Below are 27,054 nucleotides of genomic sequence, written 5' to 3'. Positions count from 1 at the left end.
CCAGCTGCCTTTCCAACCCATATCTTCACTCCATTTTTCTCTCCAATCCACCCTTTGGTTTGTATTGTATCTCTTTTTTCTGCTTCCTTCCCCCTCCTACCCACCTTTGCCCCTATTTATTCTCTGTAGCTATAGCTTCAGAAGAATTTTTACTTGCAAGACAATGGACACATTCCCCTTGGGCTTTTTGTACTGAAACGCACCACAGAAGACAGGGAGTCATCGAAGGGCTGCTCGGGGAGGTGGCAGGGCGGAGGACCTGCTTGGGAAGAAACTCCAAGAAGATTGGAATGCTTCCAAAGCAAGAATCTTTCTCAGTGAAATCTCATTATACAAAGAGAACCTTATGCAACCTGACAAACCACTGAGGTCATGGTGACTCAGTGATCAGCAGATGGTACTTCAACAGCAATCCCCTGTCAAACCTAAGAACTTGAGGCTGAAACATTGTTTCCACCCACCATCAGTGAAGATGTAACTAGCATGTTACAAGAGTGAATAATCTGGACTTCAGAGATGAAGTCACCAATAGTGATCCCACAAGCACTCACTGGAACTCCTATAATGTCTCCACTTTGTCTATGCCATTTAGCAATCTCATCTCCTAGATGGACTGTGCCTATGATTCTTAAGGAGAAAGTGAATCATTGGTAGATATCCTGCACAAGCAGCTGGACTTTCCAGTGATAGCTTTCTTGGGGCTATTAGGAAAACTAAACAAGAAATGAGGCTTTCTGGATCTGCCTGTATGTCTTCTGCATAAGAAAAAGAAGAGACATCGAATCAACCAATAAGAAGAGCCCAAATAAGCATCCTCAAATATTTTGGGATTTGGCACTTGGGGACATGAGTAGTTGTCTGGGATACGTCATATTCTCAACAGTTTCTTTATAGTAGTAGGATCACCTTCTTATAATAGGATCACCTTCTTGTTGCTATAGCTGTACCTGACCTTCCCTGCTCCCTTGAGTGCTTGCATGAGCTCCACTTTTCCTTTTGCTTGAACAGCTTCTCCTGAGTCCTCCTTACCGATGATTATGACTTTAATTACATGCACCTCTGTCCCTCCAGACAGATCCCTCTGTCCTCACTCTCTGATTTCATTGAGGATCTTGGGTGAGAAAGAGGGACCTTCAGGATAAACAAATGTCTACTCTAAGACAGCTAGATTGGGAGGTTGGCTGGTCACTGATGGTTATGATGACTGTGGGACAGGATTAACTTCAGAATAAATGAACAGGAGACACAGATATGAAGACAGTCAGATTCTGATTGATATGGTCTGAAGTACTCCTGATATTGCAAGTCATTTGCTCTAATTCTCAATTGTAGGCAAACTGATTTGTAAAGTTGCTTCTTCTTCAGCCTTCTTTCCTGTAGCCTAGCATGGAGAATCTGACCAGACCCCATTTTGAGAAGGTCAGCCCACCCTGGAATGAACTTTTTATATTAGGGCATTTGTATTTCCCTCACAATACTTGCCACATTACTTGGCATAGGAAAGATGCTTAGTGTAATTATGAGTTAACAAGCCTTTGGATCAGGGCTTGACTCATGATAGACAAAGTATATGCCTGCTGGATGGAAGAATCTCTTGGGTAAGCACCATTTTTCTTTCTATCACCTTTCCTTGAAAATACATCTTCAGCTTTGGGTAGGAGGAATCTTGGTGTATGAAATCATTGCAAATTTACTTCATCTTTTCTGGAGTTTGAAGTTGTGACTCTCCTGCTACCAATTAAATAAAGCTTACTTTGCCATAACTGTTTCGTGTCCAGATTCTCAAAATTTGTTTGCTTGTTTCCAGGAAAATGGTCCCTTAAGGTAGATTTTGAGCTTCTCCTTGTTATGTCCTTGGAAGGTAAACTTTTGCTTGACACCAAGCTCCCTTCCTACTCCAAGCATTCATACACTTTCCCTAACAGACACATTCCACCTTGTCTTTCTTCCAAGGTGAGAATCACCTTTTGGCCAATGCAAGTTGCTTCCTCCTTACGTTTTGGACTCAGCCACCTCAGGAAGCCTCAAGTCTGGCCATGATAGTAATTTTCCCTAGATTATCTCCCACAAAATTCTATTCTCAAGCAGATGTAAGATCTATAATAAATACCTATGAAATTGCTGTGAAAGAAACTAGAGTAATCAACCATTGCATTTTTTATGTGAAGTTTTGTAATGGAGAAAAAGTTAATCAAGAATAAAGATTCAAGCCCAGGTAGTGTGCATCTATAGTTGCAGCTACTCAGGAGGCTGAGGCAAGAGAATCTCTTGAGCCCAGGAGTTCAGGGCCAGCCTGGGCAACATAATGAGACCCCCACCTCTTAAAGAAAAAAAATCAAGATTCAAATATGAAGAACAGACGTTAGTAGACAAAGGGTGATAAACTTGAAAAAAGCTATTTTAAAAAAATAGTTATTTTTGATTGACAAATCGTAATTGTATACATTTATGGGGTATATGATTATATATATACATATATATATACACACACACACATATATATATACACACAATATGGAATGATTAAACCAAGCTAATTACATATTCATCAACTTGCCTACCTATCATTTTTGATGATGAAACATTGGAAATTTACTCTTATTTTGAAATATACATTTTATTGGCTATAGTCACCCTGTTATGCAATATATCTTAAGACCTATTCTTTTTGTCAATACTTTTGATCAACAATTCCCCCTACTCTCCCTCCCCACTCCACCAGCCTCTAGTAACCACCATTCTACTCTTTGCTTCTATGAGTTCAACTTTATTAGATTCCACATATAGGTGAGCTTATGTGATATGTGTGCCTGGCTTATTTCACTAAGCATAATGACCTTCAGATTCATTCATGTTGTCACAAATGACAGGACCTCTCCCCCAACATTTTAAGTTTAAATAGTATTCCATTGTGTATTATCTGCCACATTTTCTTTACCCATTTATCTACTGATGGACCTAGGTTGGCTCTACATCTTGACTTAAATTATGAATAATGCTGTAATGAACATGAGAGTGCAGATATACCTTTAACATATTCGTTTCAGTTCCTTTGGATATATACCCAGAAATGGGATTACTGGATCATAGGGTAGATTATATTTTTAGGTTTTTGAGGAAACTCCATACTGTTTTCCACACCAGCTGTACTAATTTACATACCTATTCACAATATGTGTGTTCCCTTTTCTCTGCGTTATCTCTAACACATCATTCACCTTTTTGATAAATGCCACTCTAACAGGTGTGAGATGATATTATGGTTTTAATTTACATTTCCCTAATGATTAGTGATGCTGAGCATTTGAGAAAAGCTCATTTTTAATGCCTTAATGTTGAGAACTGACTTAACATTGTGACAGATACGAAGCAATAGGATAAAAGCAAAACAATGTCATTCAAACAGGATATCAGATTTGCACAGAGGCCTTTGTGGGGCAAATGGGAACCCAGCACACAAAAAGTTGAATTATATGAAGCAATATCACAAGTGAGTTAGGAAATGTGGGAAAAAAAACAATAAGAGATATAATTAAAAATAGACCTAATGGATTCACACTATCACTACCAATACTGGAAGCCCTGGGGTTTCATTTGGGGGAAAGAAATATTTGCTTTCATACATGATCAAAACTAATGAAAAGGCTAGATCCTGAGTTACTTTTCAGGCATTTACATTTAAAACTTAAAAGTTAGCCAAAGAAAGTCCACTTTGAGATGGAAATATGAAAACCCAAATTGGCCTAGGGAAAAATCAGATCCCTAGGCAATGTTTGATTTTCTCACTTTAAAGTGGGAAATTAGATCAGATGTACCTTAAGGTTTTTCTGGTGTTAACATTCATGGTTCATAATTTTTTCTTTTTAAAGAAAAATAGGTATATTGAAACCAATAGAACAAGATAACATATATCCAGAAAGCACTTTAATAATGGGTAAACTTCATTAAAGTTAGACATTATTTTTAAGCAGAAGGAACCCTTAAGGCCTAGAAAAGAATAATGCTGTGCCCACACTCAAGACTAATGGCAAAGTGCGTTTTAGTTAAGTTACTCGGAAAGAGTTTATATAGAATGAGAACATCACATAGTTTAAATGAGGGATGGGATCATAAGCTTTCAGAAGTGGTTTTATTTGGTCCCCCTTCCTTTATTTTGTCACAAATGCTGGGGGGCACATATGGAGATGGCCACCAGCCTGATTAAACCTGCCAGCAGAGTCTTAGAGACAGACATTCCCAGGAGCCTGCCAAATCTCAGGCTCACAAAGTCCATGTAAGATTGGGTGCCTGGGAATTGAGTGGCTTTGTCTAAGAATCTTTCTTCTTTGACCTGGGTACACATGCCTTCACAACCTCAACTGCTATGCTACTGAACACCATTGCACATGCATACTGTGAATCAACCCTACCACAAACCTGTGACCTACATTTGAACATACTTTGTTATGGGGAATAGCAAAAGTCACTGGCTTTGCACCAACCCCAGCAGCTTTGTCAATCGTTGATCCATATATGCTGTTTTGGGCCCTGCTCTCTTCAATGTATTGGTGACCTGAATGGAGATATAAAGCATATAATTAATTCTACAAGTTATCCCCAATCAGGGGGCCACTACATGATTTGTGGAAATGCACATCAAATATTTGGATGACTTGGATAATTGGGGAATGATTCAGTATAGCCAGAATGAATTTATAAGTGACAATTACAAGTCACAATATTTGTAGAGATAAAAGAAAACAACATGACTCAGCAACAACTGTGGGGAAGGGGTGGAAAATTCAGAGGTCAAAGTTGACCCAAAGTTAAGTAAAAGCTCCAAATGCTGCCACTGAGAAGAAAAAGAAGCCAATGTGACATTGGGACGTATTAAGATTAATATTGGACAGACAGGCAGGAACTCCTTGTACTAAAGTAATTAGTCATATGCTAAGTAGATTATCATACTCAGATTTTGATTTCTACACTTTTAAGAGCATGGGAAAAGACCAAAGATAAGCCCAAAATGAACAATAACAAAGTCTAAAAGTTAACAAGTTCCCATTTGAGGAAAAGCCATAAGATCTGCTTTAATTAAAACCTTGATGAATAACTTCAAGAGTGTCCTCAAGAAATAGAAAGGTGCTGGGCAGTTGTTCCTGCCTCTGTTTCTTCCACATGCTGAGATTTGTAGAGAGAGTTTGTCTGGCAGCATCGGCACAAAGATAATAACCAAAAAGTGAGGTTGGCTGCTTGGCAGGGTGGCTTCACCTCCACCTCCCAGTAGCTGCAGAGTGTGATTCTTCTGCTGCCAATGAAATAGTTGTTGTTGTCTTCCCTGTAGCTCCACCTTATTCTAATTCTGTAACTGTGTCTGCCGACTGTTTCCCCAGTGCCCTGAGTCCTCCTTCTCAGCTGTCCTTGAGGGAGTTGGAGTTACAGGCAGGGCCTTAGGCTTTGCGCCCTGATATCTTAAGCCATCATCTCCCGCCATCCAGGACTCAAGTGTTGCAGAGCTGATGAAGCTTCCTGACTTGTGAGAAAACTTGCAGGACTCTGTCTCCTCAGGAGGAGAAGAATCACCGCATTCACACCGTCCAGTCCTGTTTCAACCTCGTTTGTTTGCATTTGTTTTAATTCCTTATGTGCTTTTCTCCCTCACCATCTCTGGATTCTCCTCTTCTCCATGGGGAAATTCCTCCTGTGCATTTGGTGTGTCCCTCCCACCCAAACCAGTCCCCAGGGCCCTTATGCCTGACTAAGGAGGTTCTGGGTAGGGAGTTTATTTTAGATCTGTTTTTTTTGTTTGTTTTTGTTCTCATTGAAAACTGCCTTTGCAATCTCATGTTTCTCTTGGGTCCTCTTTAATGGCCTAACTTCTTCAAACCATGATTTTCTTTTAGCTTGTCAAGGTGGCTTTGGAGAAAAGTCTGGCAACTCTGGAGACCCAGAACCCATCTTTTTCCCCTCCTTCTCCAATGGGAGGGGACAGTAACAGGTGTCTTCAGGAAGAAATGCTCCACCTGAGGGCTGAGATCCACCAGCACTTAGAAGAGAAGACGAAAGCTGAGGAGGAACTGAAGGAGCTAAAGGCTCAAATTGAGGAAGCAGGATTCTCCTCAGTGTCCCACATCAGGTAGGACATTCTTCCCAGGGAAGGGGAGCTTGTGGGTCATGAGGCATCACAGCCAAGGGCCTCGCCTTGCTGCAGCCAAGGCGTCCGTGCTGCCAAGGGGCTACTTGGTGCCTATCCCAGGCTCCATGCATTAATATTTCTACAAATTCTTTAGATAAAAGTAAGTAATATTGGCTAATGGTAATCACTTTCTGTTATTCAAATAATCCTGGTCTTAATTCAGTATAACAATGTCCACTATTATTGTGCATCTGCCAGTCATACATATGACAGTCATGGTGGAAACCTCCTTGTTACATGACCAGTATTGCTGTTTTTAATTGACCGAAACATATAAGGAATCCCTGCTACCTAATATGTCTCACTGCTGTATACAGAACCAGAACAGTTCACGAAGGAGGAGGAATTTTTTTTTTTTTTTTGAAATAGAATCTCGCTCTGTCGCCCAGGCTGGAGTGGGGTGGCAAGATCTTGGCTCACTGACTGCAAGCTCCGCCTCTCGGGTTCACGCCATTCTCCTGCCTCAGCCTGCAGAGTAGCTGGGACTACGGGCGCCCGCCACCACGCCCATCTAATTTTTTTTTTTTTTGTATTTTTAGTAGAGACGGAGTTTCACCGTGTTAGCCAGGATGGTCTCAATCTCCTGACCTCGTGATCCCCCAGCCTCAGCCTCCCAAAGTGCTGGGATTACAGGAGTGAGCCACCATGCCCGGCTGGAGGGTTTGTGTAGAGGCCCCTCCCTCTCCTCTCAGCTGTCACTCATAAGTCCTTCAATCATAGAATATCAATTTTAATCATCTCTGCTGCTTTTGTAATTTTACAAAAATATCAGGTAGCTCATTGATTGGTTAGATTGGCCACTCTGTCTTTGATGGCTTTTTGTCAAAAGCTCCTTGGAGAACATGCTGATACTGTAGGGCTGATCCATTTATTCATTCACTCCCAGGACTATAATCATCATTGCCTGTTTAAAGTACAGCTGTACAACTTCTAAATCATGCCCTGTTGTTTCCCTGCATGTTACATACCACTTAAATTTCCCTGAATAATGTTAGCACTTTGAAAAGGGCCTAGGCATCTAGCCTCATGTCCTTGTTTCATAGCTGAGGAGACTCAGGCCAGAAAGTTTCAAGTGACTTGCTCAAGGTTGCATAATAGTCTGTGGCTCCCAATTTCTAACATCTAAACCTTGCTTCTATTCTATATACTTTGTCAAACAATTTTTAAAAAATTCTTGTGATTGTCCTAAGTACTGATTCTTTTGCTCTGAATTATCATAATAACTTTTTCCTTAAGTTCTACTTAAAGGATATTATTTTACTTAAATTTTGGTATGTGTAAACTTAATTGAGTTGTCATGGGTAAGAACAGTACATCTCTTTTGATTCTATTGTTGAACCTACAATCAAACCATCTGTAGATATCCCTGTGGATTATTTTCCTTTGTCCTCAGAGTTACTAACCTGAAACTCTGATTTGTTCAACCCTCCACCCAACCTACAGAATCACTGATACTGTAGAAGGTAGAATCTAATGCATTGTTCTTCCTTTCAAGAAGGTTTTGTTGAGTTTTTCTTTTATTTGTTTGTATTTAAAAACATCATTTTTTTTTAACATGAAGTTAGAACATAATATTAAATATTCTTTTCCATATACACATGTGACCTCTTTATCCCCTTTCCACATCCCAGTTTTGGTAAAATACCTATCCCCTTTTTCTTTATTGAGAAACTATCTCATAGATTGTCTGTCTGTATCCTATGTCCTATTTTCCTCCCAGAAACCACCAGACAAGCTCTGCTCTAGGTTCCAAGACTCCTGGATTCTGAGAAATTCAATCTAGGTGCATAGCCCACTGCTGATCCTTCAAGTTGTGAATTACCCATTTCCTGTGCATCCTCTAGCTCAGGGGTTCGCAGTTTAGCATGCTTAAGAATCACCTGTGGACTGGGCATGGTGGCTCATGCCTGTAATCCCAACACTTTGGGAGGCCAAGGCAGGCAGATCACCTGAGGTCAGGAGTTCGAGACCAGCCTGGCCAACATGGTGAAACCCCTTTGCTGCTAAAAATACAAAAGTTAGCTGGGCGTGGTGGCGCGTGCCTGTAGTCCCAGCTACTCGGGAGGCTGAGGCAGCAGAATTGCTTGAACCCAGGAAGTGGAGGTTGCAGAGAGCCAAGATCTCACCACTGCACTCCAGCCTAGGTGACAGAGCGAGACTCTGTCTCAAAAAATAAAAAATAAATAAAAATGTAAAAATCACCTGTGGAACGTAAGTAAAATGTGGATTCATAGGCCTTAGCTCTACAGCTTTTTTAACAAGCACCTTATGGGATTCTGCTGTTGGTATTTCTCAGGTCTGCAGCTAGTACAGCAGGGATTGAATGACTTCCCTGTTAGACCCTGAGCTAGCCATACCATATATGCAATTTCATTTAAGCATCTGCTAACTCTACTAGGTAAGTGTTATCATCCTTATTTTATATAAAAGGAAACTGAGGCTCAAAAAAGTTAAGTGAATAGACTTGTTACAGCCATGTTTGCTTCCACTCAAGCCTAGTATGAGTTTGTTGTTGTGGAAAGAATTTATCTGGAATGTCTTGGTGCAAATTAGCTGTTTTGGTCAATTTTATTTCTTCAACAAATATGAATGATTTATGTGGCAGGCACTTGTGTAGGCACTGGGGATACGGGATGAATAGGACAGACACAGTCCTGCTTTCAAGAAGGTTATCTCTATCACGTGAGCCAGACATAAAGCAAACAATTATCTAAGTACATTTTGATTTATTAATAGTTCTGATTAGTGTTATTTATTTATTCTGTGTTCCTAAGTCCCAATGGTTTGAAACTGACTGATGATAAATAATAGAACGGTAAAATTTATAACAATAAATTTGTTGCAGAAAAGGTCTTATTTTTTAACAGTGTAAGTACTCTTGTTTATTCCAGAGGCTACTAAAAATTAGAACATATGAGGCTGTGTGGCACAAGTAAAGAAAACTAGCCTGCATGTCTTGAGTCCAAGGTTTCTAGTGACGGTGCTGCCACCAAGAAGCTGTGGAAGTTTGGGCAAGTCTCTTACTTTTCCTGAGCCTTGGCTTTCTTGTATATAAAATTAGGGGGCTGTGGTAGGTCTCAGGTTGCTTCATGTTCTGGGGTAAGTCTGAGTTTATTGTGGGCTGAGATGTTGGTAAGAGGTACTATTAGGAACTGTTGGCAGGACCAGACCTAGACCTCAATTATGTGTGTTTCCCGCAGGAACACCATGCTGAGCCTTTGCCTTGAGAATGCAGAGCTGAAAGAGCAGATGGGAGAAGCAATGTCTGATGGATGGGAGATCGAGGAAGACAAGGAGAAGGGCGAGGTGATGGTTGAGACTGTGGTAGCCAAAAAGGGTCTGAGTGAGAGTAGCCTTCAGGCTGAGTTCAGAAAGCTCCAGGGAAAACTGAAGAATGCCCACAATATCATCAACCTCCTCAAAGAACAACTTGTGCTGAGTAGCAAGGAAGGGAATAGTAAACTTACTCCAGAGCTCCTCGTGCATCTGACCAGCACCATCGACAGAATAAACACAGAACTGGTTGGTTCTCCTGGGAAGCACCAACACCAAGAGGAGGGGAATGTGACTGTGAGGCCTTGCTCCAGACCCCAGAGCCTTGACCTTGGGGCTACCTTCACAGTGGATGCCCACCAAGTAAGTGTGGGCTTAGATTGAGTGAAAAACAATTGGAGAAGGGCTCGAGATGACAGTGTTTACCTTAAAACGTTCTCCCATATGAATCAGGAGGTACCAAGAGAAGGATCTCTTTGTACCACAAACAATAATAGTAATATTCTGCCTATATTCAGCCTTTAGAAAGGCTTTTATAACATAAATATTTCTTGAGTACTTAATTTTTCAGATAACACACGAGGCATTGGCATGGGGCAATAAAACCAATGGCTGCCCTTGAGATACTTAATATGGTAAGGAAAGATGGCACACAAACAGGTCATTTTAACAGGATGTGGTAACTGCTGTAACATAGGGATGCATCAGGTTATGAGGCAGCCCAGACAAGTGGTATGTAATGACATCCCTTCCTTATCACTGCCATTTTTTTGTCACAGTTCATCACAGGTGTCTGTTCCTGGGCCTCAGATGGGTTATTGGGATCCTCTTTAGGGAAGGAGCCATGCTGAAGATTCAGTATAATGGAGAATACAGGGATTCTGGGAGAATCAATGGGACAGAATGTGAGGGGAGATGAGTGGAGGGTTCCACCGCTTCTCTTTTTGACCACTGAGAAAACATTTCCTGAGAGCTCCTCTGTAGACTTGATTGGCGCTGTGCTGTGTGCTGTGGATACAGATATGAAGAAAACATTATCCCAGCGCTCCAGGGGCTCCATCTGGAAAGCAAGTCACTGCCAAATGGCATGAGAAGTGCTGTGACGGACTTGAGTAAAGTCCACAGGGTTCAGAAGGGGCGGTGGTCATCACTGCATGGGGGTGACCTCAGACTGTCCTGATCCCAGTATTGGCCCCTTTCACAGTTGGATAACCAGTCCCAGCCTCGTGACCCTGGGCCTCAGTCAGCGTGTAGCCTACCAGGGTCCACCCAGCACCTGCGCTCCCAGCTGTCACAATGCAAACAACGCTATCAAGATCTCCAGGAGAAGCTGCTGCTATCAGAAGCCACTGTCTTTGCTCAGGCTAGTGAGCTGGAGAAATACAGAGTTATGCGTAGTAAGTAACTATGACTTACTAGTAAAGAAAAGTAGCCTGTGTGTCTTATAAGTTCTGTATGTTCTATACCGACGTAACGTGGTTATTGAGCACATGAAGTGTGGCTAGTGCAACTTGGACATTTGGTTTTATTTAATTTTAGTTAATTTAGTATAAAGTGGCCATATGTGGCTACTAACTACCTTATTGGACAGTACAGGTCTAGGGTCTTGGGACTCTAAATTAGTTCAGCTCCATTCAACATTTATTGAACCCCTGCGGATAAAGCACTTGCCAGCTTCAATGGGGCTACTAGAGATGATAGTGTACAATCCCTGACTTACAGATATCTGGTCCCAACTAAAGCCTGGGTTATCTGAAGGGGAGATAATGGCAAATGCAGGCTCCTCCTGTGGAAAGAAATTCTGCTTCCTGGAGCTGGTGGTCTCTTCTCCCACCAGTTCAGAGAAGCTTCTCTCCCACTGTGGATCTGCCCTCCCTGCCCCAAAAGCTTAGGGTATGTGCCATTGAGGCTGAGGGCATATGTGGGAAATTCAGACATTCTGTAACACCTGCTTCTCTTCCCAAGCAGGTGAATCCTTGGTGAAGCAGGACAGCAAGCAGGTCCAGGTGGACCTCCAGGACCTGGGCTATGAGACTTGTGGCCGAAGCGAGAATGAGGCTGAACGGGAGGAAACCACCAGTCCTGGTAAGAGCACAGGGTGTGGGGGTCACCCCTCCCTGGAGTCAGCTGTCACATTTGGATGCTGTTGGCCAATTCCACACCTGACAAGTATTGGGGAAGAGGAGGACAGGAGGTTAATAGGAGAACTCTTACCCAAAATGAGGCTGAGTATAAGTTTGAATTTCTACAATTAGTTTTTGGCATACTGCTAATAATAATAATAATATAAAATTCTATCCAACTGATCATTATAGAAATACTAAGGCCTACTTAGAGACCAGATAAGGTTTTAGAAACATGCAAACCATAAGTTAAAAATTATTTGGTTTTGCATTATAAAAAGACTACAACTATAGGGCCACCCACCACATTGAAAACCAGAAGAGAAGAAAAACACAATCTCTCTCATTCTTGAGGCAGTGTAGTGTGGCAGTTAAGAGAAAAGATCGTGGGGCCAGACTGGTTGGTTCAAATCCCAGTTTGAAAACTTTCCTATGCCCCAGCTTATTCATATGTTAAAATAGTAATAAAGGAACTACCTACCCCATCAGGTACTGATGTCAATTAAATGAGTAAATTCTTATAAAATGCTTTAGAACAGTGCCTGGCATCTGATAAAATGCCATGGATTAGTTCTCATTCTGACTACTACTGCCCTAATACACTGATGTTAACATGCTGATATATTTATTTGAAGTCTTATTTTCCTATGCCTATTTTTCACACAGTTGTAACCCAATAAACTTTTAAATTATAGCAAAATTTAAAGAGCATTAAACTTTCAGCGTGCAGTAATAGCTTGTCCTACGTTCTTGTGGCCATCCTAAATAGATAAGGCCATGTTAATGTCTTAAGAAACACCAGTGTGTGTGGAATGAACACAGGACATTGGAGGATTTGAATTCTGGCTCTGCCATGTGCTAGTTTGAGTGATCTAGAACAAGCTAGTTTACCACCTCCCTTTAAGTTTTGGTTTCCCCAGTCAGTAAAATAGAAAGTGATGAAACCTAACTTGTAGGCATAAGGAGGATAAGAAATATTGTATTTGAATGCCTAGTACAGTGTCAGGGTTGAATAAAGTACCACTTCGACTTTTCCCTAGTAATTATTGTCCTCATGACCAAACCTGCCTCCTCTCAAAGGCAGTGGCACAAAAGCACATCCAACTTTTATTTAGGAAGACATCTTTGTCTTTTTTCAGAGTGTGAGGAGCACAACACCCTCAAGGAAATGATCCTGATGGAGGGGCTATGCTCTGAGCAGGGGCACCAGGGCTCAACACTGGCTAGTTCCTCCGAGAGGAAGCCCTTGGAGAACCAGCTAGGGAAGCAGGAAGAGTTCCGGGTATATGGAAAGTCAGAAAACATCTTGGTCCTACGAAAGGACATCAAAGATCTGAAGGCCCAGCTGCAGAATGCCAACAAGGTCATTCAAAACCTCAAGAGCCGGGTCCGGTCCCTCTCGGTTACAAGTGATTATTCATCTAGTCTGGAAAGACCCCGGAAGCTGAGAGCTGTTGGCACCTTGGAAGGGTCTTCACCTCATAGTGTCCCTGATGAGGATGAGGGGTGGCTGTCTGATGGCACTGGGGCTTTCTACTCTCCAGGGCTTCAGGCCAAAAAGGACCTGGAGAGTCTCATCCAGAGAGTATCCCAGCTGGAGGCCCAGCTCCCAAAAAATGGACTAGAAGGGAAGCTGGCTGAGGAGCTGAGATCAGCCTCGTGGCCTGGGTAAGGATGGCACTGTTTGGGTACTTTCTTGATTGAAAATGTGTAAGTTTGTGCTTGGCATAGGGTAGCTCAGGCACTTGGAAGAAAGAACATGTCTGGGTATTCACAGGGACACTGATTTAAATGGTAGATATAGGTCTGTGGAAAAGACAGGTAGGCAACCAGGAGGGCATAGGATGATGTTCCAGTATCTGGGAGATACCGGGTCTCAGGGATTTCCTCTTAGGGATATATTAGTAAAGATGGTATAGTATAGTAGTAATACTGGAATCAGACCGCCTAGCTCTGATGCTTACTACCCATGCAAACTTCTTAACCTTTCTGAGCCTTTGTCCTTACCTATTAAGTGAGGACGATAAGAGAACCCATCTCAAAGGGTGGATATTAGGTTTAAATGAATTAATACAAGTGCTGACCAGGCGTGGTGGCTCATGCCTGTGATCCCAGCACTTTGGGAGGCCAAGGCGGGTAGAACACCTGAGGTCAGGAGTTTGAGACCAGCCTACCCAACGTGGTGAAACCCCATCTCTACTAAAAATACAAAGATTAGCTGGGCATGGTGGTGCACACCTGTAATCCCAGCTACTCGGGAGGCTGAGGCAGGAGAATCGCTTGAACCTGGCAGGTGGAGGTTGCAGTGAGCCAAGATGGCACCACTGCACTCGAGCCTTGGTGACAGAGCAAGAGTCTGTCTCAGGAAAAAAAAAAAAAAAAAAAAAAGAATTAATACAAGTGCTTAGAATAGTACCTAGCATATATTAAGCTCTCAATGCTATTTGCCATAGTTATAAGTGTTATTGATACTTTGTGTTGAAAACACAGACATTCATCTTGGTGTGTCCTGGTTATCTATTACTAAGTAATAACCACTCTAAAACTTAGTGACTTCAAATAACACTTTATTATGCTTCATGGTTCTATGGTTTGACTGGGCTCAGCTGGGTGGTTCTCACTTAGGGTCTCTTGTTTTGGGTCCCATCAGTTGATGGTATGAGAGTTTATGTGATGGCCATCATTGCAAAATACAGTCAGCCACAGTATCATAACATAGAAGAAATTCAGGCATCAGGTGGTGGTAAAAACAGAAGACATGAAAGGTCCTGTCTAGACTTACGATGAAATGATGCTAATTATTCATTGAGTAACTGCTGTGAATCTATGTGATACTGGTGCTGTAACGGATGTAAAATGCAGAACTATGTTTATTCTTACAGACCTTATGATTTATCTGGGGACGTATAATTAACACATATATAACAGTTGAAGAACAGCAGCATACTAATTTTTTTTTTTTTTTTTTTTGATACGGAGTCTCATTCTGTCATCCAGGCTGGAGTGCAGTGGTGCCATCTTGGCTCACTACAGCCTCCACCTCCCAGGTTGAAGCAATTCTCCTGCCTCAGCCTCCAGAGTAGCTGGGATTACAGGCATGCGCCACTATGCCCAGCTAATTTTTTTTGTATTTTTAGTAGAGGCAGGGTTTCACCATATTGGCCAGGCAGGTCTCAAACTCCTGACCTTGTGATCTGCCTGCCTTGGCCTCCCAAAGTGCTGGGATTATAGGCCTAAGCCACCACGCCCGGCCCATACTAAGTTTTTTAATGCAATACTTTATCAGGGTAGAATTTACTCTTAAATACCTCCTATGGCTTATGTGCCAGAATTCAGCTTGGGGGCGTTCCTTAGAGATGTTCTCATAGAAATCTCTACAGAAGCCCCCATAACTCCATAACTTAGCATCCACTCTTTCCATACTTACTCTTTCCTCCCCTGTCCTGCATTAGGAAATATGATTCCCTGATTCAGGATCAGGCCCGGGAACTGTCTTACCTACGGCAAAAAATACGAGAAGGGAGAGGTATTTGTTATCTTATCACCCAGCATGCAAAAGATACAGTAAAATCTTTTGAGGATCTCCTAAGGAGCAATGACATTGACTACTACCTGGGACAGAGCTTCCGGGAGCAACTCGCCCAGGGAAGCCAGCTGACAGAGAGGCTCACCAGCAAACTCAGCACCAGTAAGTTGGCCACAGGGCTTTGGAATACTCTCAGTCACCCCCACAGTTCCAGCCCCTGGTGGCCACCACATCTCCACTGCAACTTTTTATCCTAAGGTCCTGTTTCTATTTCATTTCCTGGGGCTAATACAGGATCAAGACTGCTCAGTGGGGAGCATGGAGAGGAACACACAGGGCTGGAGATGCCATGGTTACAACTATAGAAACTTCACCACTCATGGAATGTGACCTGTGGGGCAGGGGCAGCATCTATCTGATGCTAAGAGGGAGTAGGGGACATGAGATGGAAGGGCCTTGTTATAGGAGGAAGAGCCCTGCACCAAGAATTACAAGACTCAAGCTCTGGCCTGGATGCTGCCACCAACTCGCTAAATGCCTTATCCTTGTGGTGTCTCCATTTATGACATGGCAATGTACATGCAGGTACTCCACATATGGATAAAGCGCCATGCTCTTTTATACATGGTTTAGGCACTGGCTGCAGTAGTTCAAGGGCTACATTGGTTATTATTGGGGTCCTCTACTCAGAATTTCCAGAGAATATCCAAGGGAGTAAAGTAGGATCAGACTTGGGAGCCACCCAGCCTGGTGGCAGATGCAGAGGTGGGGCAGGGCTTCTTGTCATCTCCTCAGAGACCAGTGCAGGTTCCGCATGAAAGCTGTGGTGGGGCATATGCATTGGGGAGCTAGTCTGCAGCAGGACATGGAGGCTGGAGTGTCCCACAGGGCAGCTGGGCAAGGGCCTCATGATTAATGGAACAAAAGACATTTTAAATGTTTTACCTTGATTTAGGGCAGAGGAAGTCATGATGGTGACCAGCAGGTCAGGGACAGTGGGGTCACTTCTCTAGAGACACAAGCTGAGGCCTCCCAGAATAACTGTTCTGGATGTACACATGAAATGCTCACTACTCTGTCTCCAGATAGGCTCCTGTGTTTATAATGCGGGAAGTGGGACCAGCCTAATTTCTTATCGTTTCTTTCTAAATTTGGTTTGCAGAGGATCATAAAAGTGAGAAAGATCAAGCTGGACTTGAGCCACTGGCCCTCAGGTAATTCAGAGGAGAATCTGGGAAAGAGATTGGGACTGAGGCCCAAAGGGTCAAGGGTGGCGGCAGCTCCACAAATCAAGGGGAATAAAGGAAAGTGCTGAATGTATTGAATTCATGCATTCATTGAACACCTCACTGTTGTTTTTAATTAAATTCTTTCTCCCCTTTTGGTTGAGTTACATTGGCACATTAATTCTCCAGGCTTAGTAACCTAGAAACAGTCTGAGCAAAAAGTGAACTAACTAGGTTTCAAGAGTCTTCTGCCCCACTAACGGTCCTGCTTTCCTGCTGTGTGTTTAATAAGCAGGATGAGCTTTTTCCAAAGTTGGGTTGACAGCCAGTTTAATAGTCACTCAATTGCCCTGGGGGGAAAAAAGAATCATATAACAGGACCTGGTGAAAAAGGCCTAGATGGTGTAGATCACCAGGAGGCTGCAGTGCCTCAGGACCCAGTTCTCAGTGAGTTGCTTCATATAATGATCAATGAAATACGGGCTCAGAGTCTGTTGTAGCCACTAGTTGGGGTTCTTTGTGTCATGCTTGTGTCTCAGACTACATAAATGCTTCTGAAAATATCTGTAGTGAAGGACACAGTGTTGTTTTTTGTTTTGTTTTGTTTTTATTTCTAATCCATCAGAAACATATATGGTCTGAATTCAGTTAATTACATGATTCCACTGATCATGCTCTTGGATGTTGGGACAGTGGTTTGCTCTGTGTTTCTCAATGCTTGCTTTCAATTTTTATACTTGTCTTGTTGGAGATGGTAACAAACAGTTCACAGGCTGCAACTGTTCCAGGGATCATACATTAAGCAGCAGTGCCTTAAAAGGAGGGCTAGCTATATCTTTGCTTGTCTTCAGCATATTATGTGGCCAGAGCACTAGGTAGCTATTCTCTCTCCATCTACACCCCACCTACGCTCCATCACTAAGCAGAGGTGGGTTATTTCCATTATTCTCTGCAGGCATGGTCCCCTTGGCTTACTTGGCTTTTCCTATGAGCCACGGTCAGGACAGGTTGGTTTGGGCGACCTTGGTTTTACCTGTTGTCCCCCTTCTCCCAACCAGGCTCAGCAGGGAGCTGCAAGAGAAGGAGAAAGTGATTGAAGTCCTGCAGGCCAAGCTGGATGCTCGGTCCCTCACACCCTCCAGCAGCCATGCCTTGTCTGACTCCCACCGCTCTCCCAGCAGCACCTCTCTCCTGTCTGATGAGCTGGAAGCCTGCTCTGACATGGACATAGCCAGCGAGTACACACACTATGAAGAGAAGAAAGCTTCTCCCAGTCACTCAGGTAGCCTCCACTTTCTGGGTGGTACCATCTTTGTCTAGGCTGAGTGGAGAACTCAGGAAACAGGCCTTATAGCTCCACCATGGTGTGTATCAGGCTGAACATAGCTGTGGGGTCAAGTGCCATGCACCGGCACCAGTGGATCAGGATCTTTGCTCTGCTCCTGACTCTACAAGTTACCTCTTTCACCCTGGCCTCCATGGGCATGTACGTGCTGTTGGGCACTAGGTGAGCCATTGTGGGGAGAGTGAGAAGATCATGGCAGACTCTTCTTCCTCGTTGACTCTGTCAGATAGCTCTTCTTTAAGATGGAAAACCTCCTTCATCTCTCCTACAATGATCTTCCTACTTATCACTGAGCAGTGTTCCCTAAGTATATGTGGGTGTCCACAGATGCTGCTAGTCTTGCCTGATATTTTTGGAGTTGCCATTTTCATGTTTCAGAGCTCAGAGCACCGCTGTCATCCCTAAGGTGGTTTGCCTCACTATAGGGGCTGTCTGCAAGCAAGAAAATGAACACTGCTAGCAGTGCTTGCGCTTGGTTCTTTCCCTGAAAGCAGACTCTAGCCCTGGTACCCCTGAGTAAATATAAGGCCAGGATTCCAGTTCTCTATAGAACATCATACGTTTTCTTTCATTCATGGGTTTTATAGATTCCATCCATCATTCGAGTCGTTCTGCTGTGTTGTCTTCTAAACCATCATCAACCAGTGCATCTCAGGGGGTTAAGGCCGAATCCAACAGCAACCCCATCAGCTTGCCAACTCCCCAGAATCCCCCCAAGGAGGCCAACCAGGCCCATTCAGGTATGCAACAGCCAATGGGGCAGAAGCTTCATCTCCTCTTCCTCTGCTGCCTGTTTGACTTTTCTTCAACGACAGAAGTTTGGACTGTTAGGGGCCTAAATGCATCAAAACCTAGACAGAGTGGAGAAACCATCCTCATGTGCCAGTTGTGTCTGATTTAAGAAAATATTTTAGAAAATAAGTAATCCACATCAGGTTTTCATCTGCATACCAGCTTTGACCAGTAGTTGGCTAATCATTTAAAAAGAAACATTTTTATTGGTTTTGTTTCATTTTATCCTGGGAGCAAAGAGGCAAAATGTTTCTCCCAGGATTATAACAGCCATAGGATGAAAAGAAATTCACATCTACTGATCCACTGTATGTGTTACCCATTAAATCTGCATGGAGATCCTCTGCAAGAGGTAGTGCTACTTATTTCATAGCCAAGTATGGTGAGAACAGCCTCAGACAAGGTTCTGTTCATAGTACATTACCATTAATGGATGTATGAATGGATTGGCAGTCCTTGATATGTACATAGTGCGTATCTTGGGGGCAGTTAAAGGGATGCATTTCATTTACAAGTCCAGCTTAGTTGCCGGAGGGTACACTGCTCATTCACTGCCCTGTACCAGGGATGACAAGGAAAAGACAAACCTTGTCTTTGCCTCCTACCTCCCACCATAGCTGGCTGGCTGCCTTCAGTGTGGTTTGTTGTGAGGTTTGACTTGAGTAGAGGTGCTCCCAGAAAGCACAGTGCTTTCTTCTGCTGCCCTCATTTCCCTGAAGGCAATTCAACTAAAATCTTAATTAAGAGGAAGTGTTCCAATGCTTCCTGAGCCTGGTTTCAAAGTTTCCTAGGACAGAGTGGGCAGCAGCTGGACCAGAATCATGAGGAAAAGCTGTGCTTCCAGACTTATAGACATCTGCTTAAATGTTGTGGGTTCAAACAGAGCAGAAGATAAAGAACAGAGGATTTAAAAATCAGAATGCCTCCTCAAAGAATGCCTGGGCTGTGTTACCTGGTGATTTGAGTATATTTGCAGTATTGATCTGAAATGGTGCCAGCACCATTAGGATGTGTTTTAGGATGTAATCATTGTCTTCTACATTAGACATTCTCTACGGGTCAGCCTTGGTTTCTGCTTCCTCTCCATTGGCTACCTGTCCTTTAATTGCTTTTAGGGAAGAGGAAGCAATTTTAAACATTGAACCTTGCCAGGGTTTCTAAAAACCTGTCTATAGATGGGCTGCCTAAAGATCACCAGGGAAGACTTTTTTAAAATGCAGATTTCATGTTCCAAGAATTTATAATTCTGTAAGTCTACATTAAGGCCTAGACAGAATCAAGAAGGCCTAAAGAATCTACATATATTAAGTGTTTTTGCTATGTGATTTAAATGCCCAGAAGGGTTTGCAAGCCATTTTGTCTAAGCCACTCTACCAAGGCATCTATTTTTAATTTGGTCAATGAACACGTTGATTTGGAATTCTGAAGTTTGTTTCCATCAGAGTCCTGAACTGCATGCACTAGTAATGAAAATTTCCCCACAGCCTTTGTTCACATCTCTCCTACTCAGGATGGGACCTGATGCTGTCAGGAGTTCTAGGTGGAGAAAGAGTCTTGTCCCAGGGCCAAGGACTGATACATGCTGGGAACAGAGCCCCAGGGGCCCTTGAGAGCATTCAGGCTCTCTGACTTGTCCATGTCCAGGATTGCTGGAGTGGGGCTCAATAATGCCACCTTACCTTCTTTAGCCAATTGCTTTCAAGATGAACACAGAGGATATATGCAGGATAGCCCTGGCAGGGGAGAAGAGGGAAGGTCAGCCAGGCCAGCCTCTGGTAGCAATGGTCACCCTTGGCTGTCTCATCCTGTACCACACTAGGTGATAGCCACTCCACAGGGTGATGTCTGGTCAGGGAATGGTTTTACCTTCTCAATCTTTTACCCATTCTTTTCTCTCATTTTCTCTTGATGATGTGTCTCTTTTCTCCCTAACTTTCTGTTCCTAGGCTTTCATTTTCACTCCATACCCAAGCTGGCTAGCCTTCCTCAGGCACCGTTGCCCTCAGCTCCACCCAGCTTCCTGCCTTTCAGCCCCACTGGCCCTCCCCTCCTTGGCTGCTGTGAGACACCGGTGGTCTCCTTGGCTGAGGCTCAGCAGGAGCTACAGATGCTGCAGAAGCAGTTGGGAGAAAGTGAGCACTTCTGCATTTGTGTGCTTGCGATTGGCAGCCCCACACTGTGTTGCTCTGCATGGCTCGGGCTGGATGGCAGAGTTTAAAAAAACAACATGGGTACACATTACAAATGGAAGAGTGAGGGAAAGCTCTGCTTGCTTATTTTTTGGAAATGTATTTACTGTTATTTCTGTGGTGTGTGTCTCATCAGTTAACAGGTAGATATGTTCACGAGGCTCTAGATCTGGTGCTCTCACACTGTAGACAGTGTTGGATACCACCAAGTATGCTGAATCCCTGACAGACTGGTGGACTGCTCATTGGTAGGGGGTGGGAGAGAGATGTTATGCTTTGCCTGTGCAGGATGAAGTGGCCAAGAAAAAGATGGCCATATTCAGTGGGCTCCTTTGTGTGGCTATTAGATTTTTCTGCTGTGAAATGCTGTTAATCAAGTTCAGTTCCTGACATCATTAGATTGGAGCAAAAAGGGTAATGATAGAGGAATTCAGAAAAGGAAATGATGAGCCCCTTTTCCTACTGCACAGGGTTGGTCCCTGCCCTGGAACAGGTGACACACAGGCAGCTTAGAACCACAGCACCAGCTATGGCATCTGACTGAATCCCATCCTCTGACTCCCAAAGATAATTGATCTCATGTAGTTATGTAGACTGTGGACAGTCACTTTTAGAAAATGCTTTGATGTATTTGTAGGCTGGATGCTCATCATAAATTTAGTGTGCTGGTGGTCACTGATAGCTTAGAAAAAAATGACAAACCTTCACATGAATTTGCTCTCTCATAGCACCTTAAGCACAACAGTTAGAAAGCAGTTTGAATGAACTTAAACTCATTTGTCAGGCACTTTCTGTGCCTGTAAAGAAGCTTAGGTGAGCCAGAGACTGATAGGGTCACCATGCCAGAAGTTTCTAGTGATGCAAGACAACAGCCAATAATTTGCATCCCCCTCCCTATAGCCCCAAATGTCATGTGGACCAGCATATTTCTTTCCTTCTTCCTCTTTTTTTTTTTTTTTTTTTTTTTTTGAGACAGGGTCTTACTTTGTCATGCAGACTGAAGTGCAGTGGCACAATCTCGGCTCACTGCAGCCTCTACCTCCTGGGCTCAAGCGACTCTCCCACCTCAGCCCCCCAAGTAGCTGGAATTACAGGTGTGTGTCACCACACCTGGCTAATTTTTGTATTTTTTGTAGAGACAGGGTTTTGCCATGTTGCCAAGACTGGTCTAGAGCTCCTGAGCTCAAGTGATCGGCCCACCTTGGTTTCTGAAAGTGCAGGGATTACAAGTATGAGCCACTGCACCCAGCCTAGCCTATTTATTTTGTCAACCCAGGAAATGGATACTTTGTCTAGTGCAGGGAACTCTAAAGCTCAGGGAAGTGAAGTTACTTGTTCAAGGTCACTGGTAAGTGGGAGAGATGGGGTTGAATCTGGTCTTCTGCTCCAGGTTTCATGTTTCTGTTATATCTTTTCTACTTAGGATGGCTTTGTCACCATCCTGCTTAGAGTATGGAGCTGAACTCAGCTGATCAAACTCTGGGGACTCCTTGCAACAATTTTTTCCCTCTCTTTAGAGACCAGTAGGAAGTGCTGCTGTTTCTGACCTAAAACTTGTTATTTTAGCAGTTCTGGCACCAACAATGAATGGGCAACAAATGTGCCCCATGACAAATAGCAAGAGTATTTTCTAGCTTCCATTTCTTTCTCTTGCCTCCTTTTCGTTTATCTTTCCACATTTGTCCATTTGTCTTTGCCCAAATGGAAGGATGGAAGGAGAGCACTGTCCATGAAAAAGAGTCTGTTGTTTTGGGTTAAATTGGAATTACATCAAGTCTGAGGCCATTGACCGGAGTTCGAATGGTCCCAGCCTCGATGAGGAAGATTGTAGCCCTTTCTTTCTCCACCTGAAGTCAAGGTCCTCTCCAAGGGACCATTGCTTATCCATGCTCATTGTTTGCTTTGAGCCAGGTTTCCATGTGGACAGTGGTGCATGGTGGCCTCTCAGGTCCCTGGGTTAAAATCTTGTGCAAGAGTCTGTATGGTGTCTTTGCATGGTTTAGAGCATGTGCTGTGTATTGTGTGGCCAAGGGACTGGAACATGAGAATACTGATCATTGTTACTGATAGACTTAAAACCTCACATGGCCTTGATTAAAAAGTAAGCTGACTATCTGCAACCACTGATTTCCCCCTTTGCCTTGTGTTCGGATGGGGTTGAAGGCAGTTTGAAAGAGGTAGGAAATCATGTATTTGTTGCATCCCTTCTAAAATGTAGGTGCTTAAATTTTTAATCTTCCTCCTTAACTAAGTGATCCTAATGAACATCTAGTATTTTGCAAATTGGAAGAGAGACTCATGACAAGACTTCTCAAACTACTGCCTATTAGAATTACCTAAAATGAATTTAAAACATCCATTGTTCAAGATGTATCCCATATTGATTAAGGCAAAATCTCTGGAATCCAGGAATCAGTATATGTTTCCATACTTTCTCAGGTGATTCCAATATGTACCCAAATTTGAGGACCAGCTACAAGTAGGGCTAAAAACTGGCAAGTGGCAATTACACTAACCCCTCCGAGGAGTTTGGCTTGGTTGGAGGAAATAATGACCTCACTCCTGTTGCTTAGGAGGAGCTACCTGTCTATTTTGCTGCCCATGTTCATAATCCCTGAAAGAAAGCAGGCTTCTGAATTTTCTTCTAGACTGTGTCTCTGCCCACCTCTTTCCTCATCTCCACAATGCTGGGCTTCTTTTTACAGAGAAGTGGAGATGACAGGGCTCAAGGGAAAGGCCTGTGATTTCAAAGGATCTATTAAAGTATCAGCCTATGAAATGAAAGGTCCTACCTGCCTCTGTGGAATAGTATTCAATGATTCTTTAGGCAGGAGTGATGACATTTTACAGCTCCTTGAGTCATGTTGGATGGGATCCAAATAAATACTTGCCTTACATAGACCCTTCCCCAGCCTCAGCAAAGAGTTCTTCAGTCTGGAGGAACTAGGGCCACCATATCCAGCTTGATTTCATGTCCCCTTTCTCTTCTGAAAAACTCCAAAGTGGAACGGACATATTGACTGGTTAGTTTCAGGGGAAGGCAAGTACATGTAGACAAACAGTTGTTCGTGTTCACAGGTAAGCTCAATCCTGTATTCCGTTGCACTCACAACTTCTAACTGTGGGAGTAAATCCTACTTTTAGAACTTTCCTTGGAGTCTGTCATAAAGGATTATAGTAGGATCCAGGAGTGGGGCCACTGGACTTTTCCATTGTGTATACTGATGACTTTAGGATACTTTATTCTCTACCTCTTGTGTCTCCTGCTAGGAAATACAAAGGGTGAGAGTTACAACCTCTAGGTTACGAGCCTTAGTCTAATTAGTATACCAAAGTGAACTGGGATCTCTGACATTCCACATGTCTCCTTTTAGTCTCTATTCTTAGCAATCACACACTTCCTTGCAAATTCTTCCCTTCTGACACCCCATTTCCTTCTTACTCATGTTTCTTTCTGCCCAGGTGCCAGCACTGTTCCTCCTGCTTCTACAGCTACATTGCCGAGCAACGACTTGGAAGCCGACTCCTCCCCCTACCTCAACTCTGCCCAGCCTCACTCTCCTCCAAGGGGCACCATAGAACTGGGAAGAATCCTAGAGCCTGGGTACCTGGGCAGCAGTGGCCAGTGGGACATGATGAGGCCTCAGAAAGGGAGTGTATCTGGGGACCTATCCTCAGGCTCCTCTGTGTACCAGCTTAACTCCAAACCCACAGGTAAAGCACAAAGCAGAAACGGCAGCCTTTGAAAAGAAGTCTCATTCGGAGTCTACTCTTTTCCTACCCAGGCTGGACTGTTTCATTCCTCCTTCATCCCTGGCTCACAGAGTGAGGGGTATAAAATGGAAGAGCTGTATCAGCGCTCAATCCTTTCCAAGTACATTTCTTCATTCTCCTGCCCAGGGCCTCAGTGCTCTGTAGGGATATGGGAAAGTCATGGACCCACCTCTTGTGCTGTCACACTCATGTCCTTCCATCCCTCTGCAGCCTGGCCTCTTTGCAGCCCACTCTCTTAGACCCCCCCAGAATGCCAGGCATAGATGGGACTTTCTTCCATCAGTCAGGACTTGTCACAGGAAAGGGTGTAAGGGTGCAGCTCCCTGACCCTGCACATATGTCCTGTGCACAAAACTCAGTCACAGCAAGTGGAGAGGTGTAGCTAAGCTCATAAATGCTGGGATGCTGCTCAGTTCCAACAGTAAGACCATCGTAATTTTCAGGAAAAGACTGAGCCCAAAGCAAAATGGTGCAGTTACTGTCCGGTGTAAGCATCCGTCTGACTTTTCTGGATATTTTTGCTTTGTTTGGCGGGGGGAAGGGGGATATCATCCCCTCTCTAATTTGCCTTCAGATCTCTAGATCCTTCCAGGCTATTCTTTCATCTTCCATATTAAAAGTGATTTCAGGGAAGCATTCAGTGTCAGTCATTAACTGCATAGGGTGAGTGTAAGATCACATACTTTTACTTTAGGCCTTTTTTCTAAGGGTGGGAGGAAGGGCTTTGTCACTCATGTGTCAGTAAGAAGAAAGGTAGAGTGAGGTCTCACCTATCATCCTCATAGTCACACCCAGGAGGTGGCCATACCTTTCCAGATGCTAGGCAGGCCTTGTCCAGAGCCCTCAGTTATTTTTCTAAAACGTGGAACTCTCACAAGACCCCTGTGTGGGAGGAGGCCCATGGAGATTTTTTAGCAAGTGACTGTTATGTGTTTGAAAGCACATTTACTGTTTAAACAAAACTACCATTCTTTTGGGTGTCCATGTGAGAGGACACGGTTGGCAGAAGGCTAGTGATATTTATAGGTCCTGCTGCAGGGCCCCTGGCCGAGCCCCACCCCCATCCGTAACCAGGATTCTCCATCTCCCACCTCTCTCCATGTCCTGGTGGTTTGGCCGCAGGGGCTGACCTGCTGGAAGAGCATCTTGGTGAAATCCGGAACCTGCGCCAGCGCCTGGAGGAGTCCATCTGCATCAATGACCGCCTACGGGAGCAATTGGAACACCGGCTGAGCTCTACTGCTCGTGGAAGCGGTAGGAGAGGCCCAGACCTTCCTGTTTCTGGCTCTATTTAGGGACCTTTAGGCAGAGCTTCACAGATATTCTTTACTTCACTTGCTCCTTATGAACAGTCCAGCAAGGGAGGTGGGCAAGTACTGTCATCCCTACTTTCTGAATATATCTGAGTTTAGAGAGTAACTCTCTTTAAGGCAGAACTACATCTGATGCCCAGAGTCATCTGACTTCTCACCTCATACTTAATCTGCTTATATACTGCCTGCTGATTGATGTCTGTGCCTTTGTTGTGTGATTGATAAGTGGTGGAGCCAGGTGTGTAAGGGTCCTCCCAACTCCACCCCTGGCCGCTTTACCAAGGTGGCCTTTCTCCTTACACTCTCCTTCCAAGCTGCTGTCACATGGAGGCCAGTCTTTCCATATGTTGTTGTCCTGCCTATACCACAGCAGCAGCTGTTTAGGGAGATCAGGCCTCCTGCACCATTGCAGTTACGGCATGTGATGATGCACGCAAAGAATCCACTGAGAAGAGGCACACAGAAAACATGTACCCAGCCCCCCATGCTTCATTCAGGGCCAGGCCTTGAGTCCTTGGGGTTTTCTGCTGGGTTGGGGCAGTATCTTTGAGAGATAAAGAATGGGACATTTTGGAAGCTTCTGTTACCCAAATGTCTACTTTCTGGGACAGGATCCACTTCTAACTTCTACAGTCAGGGCCTGGAGTCCATACCTCAGCTCTGCAATGAGAACAGAGTCCTCAGGGAAGAAAATCGAAGACTTCAGGCTCAACTGAGTCATGTTTCCAGAGGTACGTGGTCAAAACCCACAAACTGTGGTCACTCTTAAGTTTCTTTCTTCCCTGGCCATACTAATCACCAACTGGAGAAGCAAACAGAAGAAGGTAGAGGTAACAGAGCTACTCAGATCCACCAACCCAAACTCACAGCTATTCTCTGTCTAGAGAAGGCTGCTTTCTAAGATGTGCCAACTATGGGCCCCTCAGACTCCTAGTCCCCAGAAGCGAAGAGCTCTAGGAAATCCATCATTTCTGTACAAGCCCACCTGCATATATGCAGAGTCACGAGCTATCAATTTGGATACCAGTCTGGTATATGTTCTACCTCCCTTCACTCACAACTGATTTGGAACCAATAAAGGAGGGAGTGCGAATGCTATCTTCCCTCTCAAGTTTCTCCAGACTTTACAGCAGCAGCATGTGTCGCTCCTGACCCTGCTGTGCCATTCCTCTGCCTCCTCACCACATCCCTCACTCATAGACTCAGGGCTTCTCTCTGGTCAGTACTATGACTCCATGCCGAGTGGCACTAGCAAATACCCCCCAGCACTTTCCCAGCCCTAGCCAGGGGGCGCTCACAGGTGGGCATCATTTCTCAT

The 27,054-nt window shown here is 43.9% G+C and overlaps 1 protein-coding gene across 28 annotated transcripts in view; it reads left to right on the top strand.

The window, feature by feature from the left end:
- LOC129030855 (myomegalin) overlaps window positions 1–27,054 on the top strand; it is a 226,010-nt gene that overhangs the window by 185,428 nt on the left and 13,528 nt on the right. For 9 of the 28 annotated variants that reach the window (XM_054476766.2, XM_054476691.2, XM_054476712.2 and 6 more), the window contains 13 exons: window positions 5,883–6,115; window positions 9,376–9,811; window positions 10,653–10,845; window positions 11,414–11,533; window positions 12,711–13,239; window positions 15,024–15,259; window positions 16,260–16,311; window positions 17,382–17,605; window positions 18,256–18,408; window positions 20,407–20,592; window positions 24,112–24,363; window positions 25,546–25,677; window positions 26,348–26,467. In XM_054476766.2, the coding sequence (XP_054332741.1) occupies window positions 5,883–6,115; window positions 9,376–9,811; window positions 10,653–10,845; window positions 11,414–11,533; window positions 12,711–13,239; window positions 15,024–15,259; window positions 16,260–16,311; window positions 17,382–17,605; window positions 18,256–18,408; window positions 20,407–20,592; window positions 24,112–24,363; window positions 25,546–25,677; window positions 26,348–26,467 (2,866 nt within the window). Of the gene's footprint in view, window positions 1–129; window positions 1,764–5,882; window positions 6,116–9,375; window positions 9,812–10,652; window positions 10,846–11,413; window positions 11,534–12,710; window positions 13,240–15,023; window positions 15,260–16,259; window positions 16,312–17,381; window positions 17,606–18,255; window positions 18,409–20,406; window positions 20,593–24,111; window positions 24,364–25,545; window positions 25,678–26,347; window positions 26,468–27,054 lie in introns of those variants that run through there. The other 19 variants (XM_063651383.1, XM_063651386.1, XM_054476739.2 and 16 more) reach the window with 4 other exon arrangements.

This window comes from Pongo pygmaeus, chromosome 1 (assembly GCF_028885625.2).
Source record: "Pongo pygmaeus isolate AG05252 chromosome 1, NHGRI_mPonPyg2-v2.0_pri, whole genome shotgun sequence".
Taxonomy (NCBI): Eukaryota; Metazoa; Chordata; class Mammalia; order Primates; family Hominidae; genus Pongo; species Pongo pygmaeus.
The sequence above is the reverse complement of the archived record's forward strand: the minus strand, read 5'-3'. Positions and strand labels throughout refer to the sequence as shown.